Source organism: Portunus trituberculatus, chromosome 43, assembly GCF_017591435.1.
Source record: "Portunus trituberculatus isolate SZX2019 chromosome 43, ASM1759143v1, whole genome shotgun sequence".
Classification (NCBI taxonomy): Eukaryota; Metazoa; Arthropoda; class Malacostraca; order Decapoda; family Portunidae; genus Portunus; species Portunus trituberculatus.
The window spans coordinates 23,506,690-23,511,689 of record NC_059297.1 but is presented as its reverse complement, the minus strand read 5'-3'; the positions used below and the strand labels follow the sequence as shown (position 1 = coordinate 23,511,689).

General features: G+C 40.5%; 1 protein-coding gene across 1 annotated transcript in view; it reads left to right on the top strand.

Moving 5' to 3' along the window:
* The window catches only part of LOC123518315 (glutamate-gated chloride channel-like), a 130,827-nt gene extending 126,134 nt beyond the window's left edge, over window positions 1–4,693 (top strand). The window contains exons 12-13 of the mRNA XM_045279073.1: window positions 181–429; window positions 979–4,693. Of these exons, the coding sequence (XP_045135008.1) occupies window positions 181–414 (234 nt within the window). The 3' untranslated portion in view covers window positions 415–429; window positions 979–4,693. The remainder of the gene's footprint in view (window positions 1–180; window positions 430–978) is intronic.
* Window positions 4,694–5,000: the final 307 nt, after the last annotated feature.

Genomic DNA, 5,000 nt, shown 5'->3' with positions numbered 1-5,000 from the left:
ACGACCTCTTTGTTCCAAACCGCTGCCACAAGAATGTGGCTGCGGTATGGGCGCGGGTTATTCCACCACTGCCACCAATTTAGTTACAGGAGAGCCTTACACTCCCCTTGCCTTTAGTACTTACGACGTCATCAAGGCCACACGAACTCACTTTCTTCTCTTCTCTCTCCTCTCTCTCAGAAGCCACTTGTATCCCGCCATAACGGCGGTATGGGCGGGGATAAAAGGCCGTGTGAGATCCATCTGACAGCGCCGCGACAGAACTGTTGTCGCACCTGGCTCTCCAAGTTTCCGACGCGCAGCAAGCGGATCGACGTCATCTCCCGCATCACCTTCCCCATCGTGTTCGCCTTCTTCAACATGGCCTACTGGAGCACCTACCTCTTCACCGAGGAGGAGGAAGGCAAGGAGTAACGGGAAAGAGTTCAGGTGAGGCACGCAGAGAGATGGTAGTCTGAATAAAAGAGTTTCTTAAGATTCAAATATTTGTAGAGTAAGGTGACAGTGTTGGCCTGGCACTCTTCCCTTTATTACTCTGGGCTGTCTGTTTGTAGTCTGTATGATGACCCCAAACTGTTTACATATGTATGGATTTATAATGTGAGAGAAAGGTTTGAATGTATGTCATTGAGTAAACCCCAAATGCAATAGAAAAATAGAATGTGTGTGTAGGAATAAAATGGTAAGAGGTAGATAGTATTTAGTTACATACAATAATAAATTTATAGAGTCCTTATGAGATTTCTCTATTGTTTCAGTTTTCAAAATGTAAGATCATCACTATCAGTACTACACATGTTGTTGCTGCACTTTCTACTACTACTACTACTACTACTACTACTACTACTACTACTACTACTACTACTACTACTACTATTACTATTACTACTACTACTACTACTACTACTACTACTACTACTACTACTACTATTAGCATTACTAATGATAACAATAATAACAATTACATTTATATTGCAGATAACGAGAATGACAAGACGCTTTGAAGAGAATTCGTTATCAGGGCGAAGACAAACAAACAAGAGAGCAACAAACAGAGGTCACAAGAGGAAGGCAGATGATGGAGAGTTCACTAAATTACTGAGTTGAATCTTCGCATGAGTCACTGACGAAACGAACACAGACCTTTTCCGGGGTGACTGACTCAATGATTGACTTACAAGCAACTCACTAACGAATGATGGATGGCTGACTGCCTAACTGCTTCAATGATCGACTAACTGACAAAAGTGCTGGGTGATTGACTAACTGGCTGAACGATTCATTAATTGAGCTGTACCGTCAATGAATGAAGAATGGGTGACTGTGACTGGATGACTTATTGACTGACTATGAATAATAAGTATTGAATGACTGAATGAATGATTGAAAATTACACATATCAGTATTTCTGGTGATGCGATAAATGAAAAAAATAGGATGGAATTACAAAATACTATTGGTAGAGTTCATTGAAAGAATATGAGATCAGATTAAAAGATAATAATAATTACAGCGACAATTACGACTATTTATACTAGGGTAGTAGTAACATCCATACAAGAGAGAGAGAGAGAGAGAGAGAGAGAGAGAGAGAATGTCAGACAAAGACAAGATAGACAAAATCAGAGTGTTAGAATAGAAATTACACACAAGACAACAACTGAAGTATATAAAAAGAAAGCACACGACAATCATATGACTCACGAACAAAGAGAAGAAAGAAGAAGAGTTTACAAGGAGACTCCCCGGTAAAACAGTACCTACATTACGTTCTACCTCCTCGTGACAACAACAAGAGTAACAAGAGGAGGAGAAGGAGAAGGATAACAGTTGACTTTCCGTACGCCAAGGCTTGCTTTCACCACCACCACGCCATGTTCTACTCACCCGCTGCATACCATACAATATTATACATTTATTCCTCCCAATGTATACACGTAATATAAGTACAACCAACACCACCTGCGTTCCAGTTCTTCGTTTCTCGTGTTTATAATAATAATGATAATAATAATAATAATAATAATAATAATAATAATAATAATGACATTGTATTAGAAAACCATGTATTATAATCGTCCAGTGCAAGATGTAGTTATCTTTAGCCGTAGAAATCCGGGTGGTACGTGTAAAACAATAGTTGTAGCTAATGAGATCGATAGAAAATGGGAAATATCCCTCCGCCTTCCAGTACATAAAGAAAAGAAAATGCATAATGCTTGTGGGTAACTTTTACAACAAAGGACACACAATAAATAGAAGTGTACATATTGCGTATTTAAACTCTTGGAAATCAAAGGAAGAAAGAGTAAAGTGTGGCAGAGTGTGAACTGTTTATTGATTTTTCTTTATTTCTTGTTGTATTAATATTCTCACACACTCAAGACGCATTTTTGTACTGCTTGAAACATTGAGCGTCTCGCAGTTTTGTTTGTAAATATTAGTACAGTGTAATGGAAAGGAAGAAAGAGGGGGAAGAAGAGAGGTTACCGTTGCACAAGAGAAAGGTTAGGTAAAGGTAATGAAATTTTTAAAAGAACCGAGAAAGGAAATAATAAATCTCTGTAAACTGAGCAAGTCTTGATACGAGCAGATCGAGTCAGTCAGGCAGCAAGTGTGCATAGGAAGGCAGGCAGTACTTGTAATGAATGAAAGAGGAAGCATAGCGGCAGTAGTCTAGTCAGTTAACACGTACTAGTAGTCAGACATTGTAAGTACTTACTATACTAATGTCAGTCAGTCAATTGATTACTTAAGTCAGGCCATGCGTAGTGCAGTCTCCTCATCATTGCTCTCAGTGTTGTCAAGTAGTTTCAGTAAGTCAAAGTAGTGGTGTAGAGAGACGTCATTATTATTACTATAGTGTTTGTACCTGCAAGTCAAAAGTCTGCTGTATCATAATATTTCCACGTTTTCTGTATGTAGGCTTTTCAGAAGAGTGTGTTGATTGATGGCTTCAGCGTCCTCGATTGCTAAGGATTTTGTGTGTGTATGGAGGGATTTATATTATATTGGTTTCATTACCGATTCGCTGTTTTCTATTTATGAAAGGGTTAAGGGACAAGGGTTTGGAACTGAGAGAGGTTTGGGTTACGTGAATTTACCGTTGCTAAATCGTCTATACGCATATCTATTGGTTATGTTATGATATGTTGGTGTGCGTCAATTCAAGTGTTTGTCGTCATCGTCGTCGTCGTTTCCGTCGTCGCTGTTGATGCTGCTGTTGCTAATACTGTCGTCAGTCGTTGTTGTTGTATTCTTTTCAATATTTCTTTCCCATACTCAAAGTCGTAAAGCGCCATTTTTGCTTTCCTGTTTTAGAGAAAATGAGATAAATGGGTGGAGTAACTAGGTGGGAAGTGGAGAAGAGAAAATAGTGATACACGGCTTACTTCTTTCATAACATTTGAACAGTTTTCCTCAGTAACACGAGATTCCAAAGTAAAGTACCACTACTTAATCTTTTGACTCTCCACACCAGAAACTCCACTCATTTGTTGTTTTGGTTTGAGTATAATGACCTGGCGACACACCTCCACGGGCCAGGTGACCAAGGCAGTATTATCGTATTGAAGACACAGAGACACGTGTGAATCTCTTTACCTGTGATGATCTTTCGGGTGCAGAGTTCACGATGATCCTGTGTGTGTGTGTGTGTGTGTGTGTGTGTGTGTGTGTGTGTGTGTGTGTGTGTGTGTGTGTGTGTGTACAGAAAGTGTGTACGTATGTATATATGCTTTCATTTATTCACTCATTTTGAAAGAAGTTCAATGAAAAGAATAATTAATGTATAACTCTTAAGGGAGGGAGGGAGCCAGGGTAAGGGATAAGAGGGTCAGAAATTGCTGTTACATGTATGTTTCTTTGTTTTGCTTTTAAGTTCGTTCACTTGTTCCTTTGTTAGTTTTATTTGATTTAATCGTCAGGCAATCATTATCCAGTAATTATCTGTCTGTCTAACTGTCTGTCAACTTGTCTGTCTGTCTGTCTGTGTATCTATCATAAGGCTTACTGTGCGACGCTTTGTGTGGGACGCGGGGGTGGCGCGGCGGTGTTGATGGTAGTGGAGGTGGTGGGGGGAAGGAGGAGGAGGAGGAGGATGGAAAGAAACAGAGAAAGGAACGGGCTTGTTATTTCTGAGTGCTTAGAACAATGGGGGTAATAGCAATGGTGAGTCGAGGCGCACACTGGCTCTCTTGACTTTGTGAGGAGAAGAAACGACTTACAGGAAAGGAAGGCAAGGAAGTTCCCGAGCAAGACGATGAGAATGGGTGATGACGAGAACAGTGCGCGAAGGGACGCAAAGGAAAAATAAAATAGATCACCTTTATTTACTCCTAGCCATGCTGTTTTTCAATAAGCTACATGTGTACACTATGTAAGTTACAAGAAGGTGAAGTGATGAGGACTTAATTGACTCACTTCAAAACACTCAGTAACAAAAGAAATAAGAAAATATGTGTAAGTGAAAAGTGGAAACTGCGGAATGCGTAGAGTAAGAAAGTATTGATGAAAAACCAAGACAAGAGGGAAACTCGGCTGCACAATAAGACAATATGTTTTGTGGAAAATACAGCGGAATTCAGATGTGTGAGGAGACAAAAGTGGACAGAGGGAGAGATACTACGGACAATTACAGGAAGAAGTGTTAAAGAGACAAGGACGATAAGGTATTAGGGAAGGCCCGAGAGAGAGAGAGAGAGAGAGAGAGAGAGAGAGAGAGAGATGTAAGCAAGTGAAGTTGTGAAGTCCATTCCTTCACAACAGGATGGACGAAAGATGAAAAACAAAGAACATCTGATATACTGAATAGAACGTGACTTACCACGGACCCTTTTATCCGTTTGTCAGTGGATAGAGTGTGCACGGAGCGAGCACCTCAGGCCACCAACACGTCTGCATCCTGCCCACACCACAACCACCGCCACCATCACCACCTGTCCACCTACTGTTGTATCTGATCTACGTTGGCGTCAGTTTCCCGGGAATTCGATCAACGA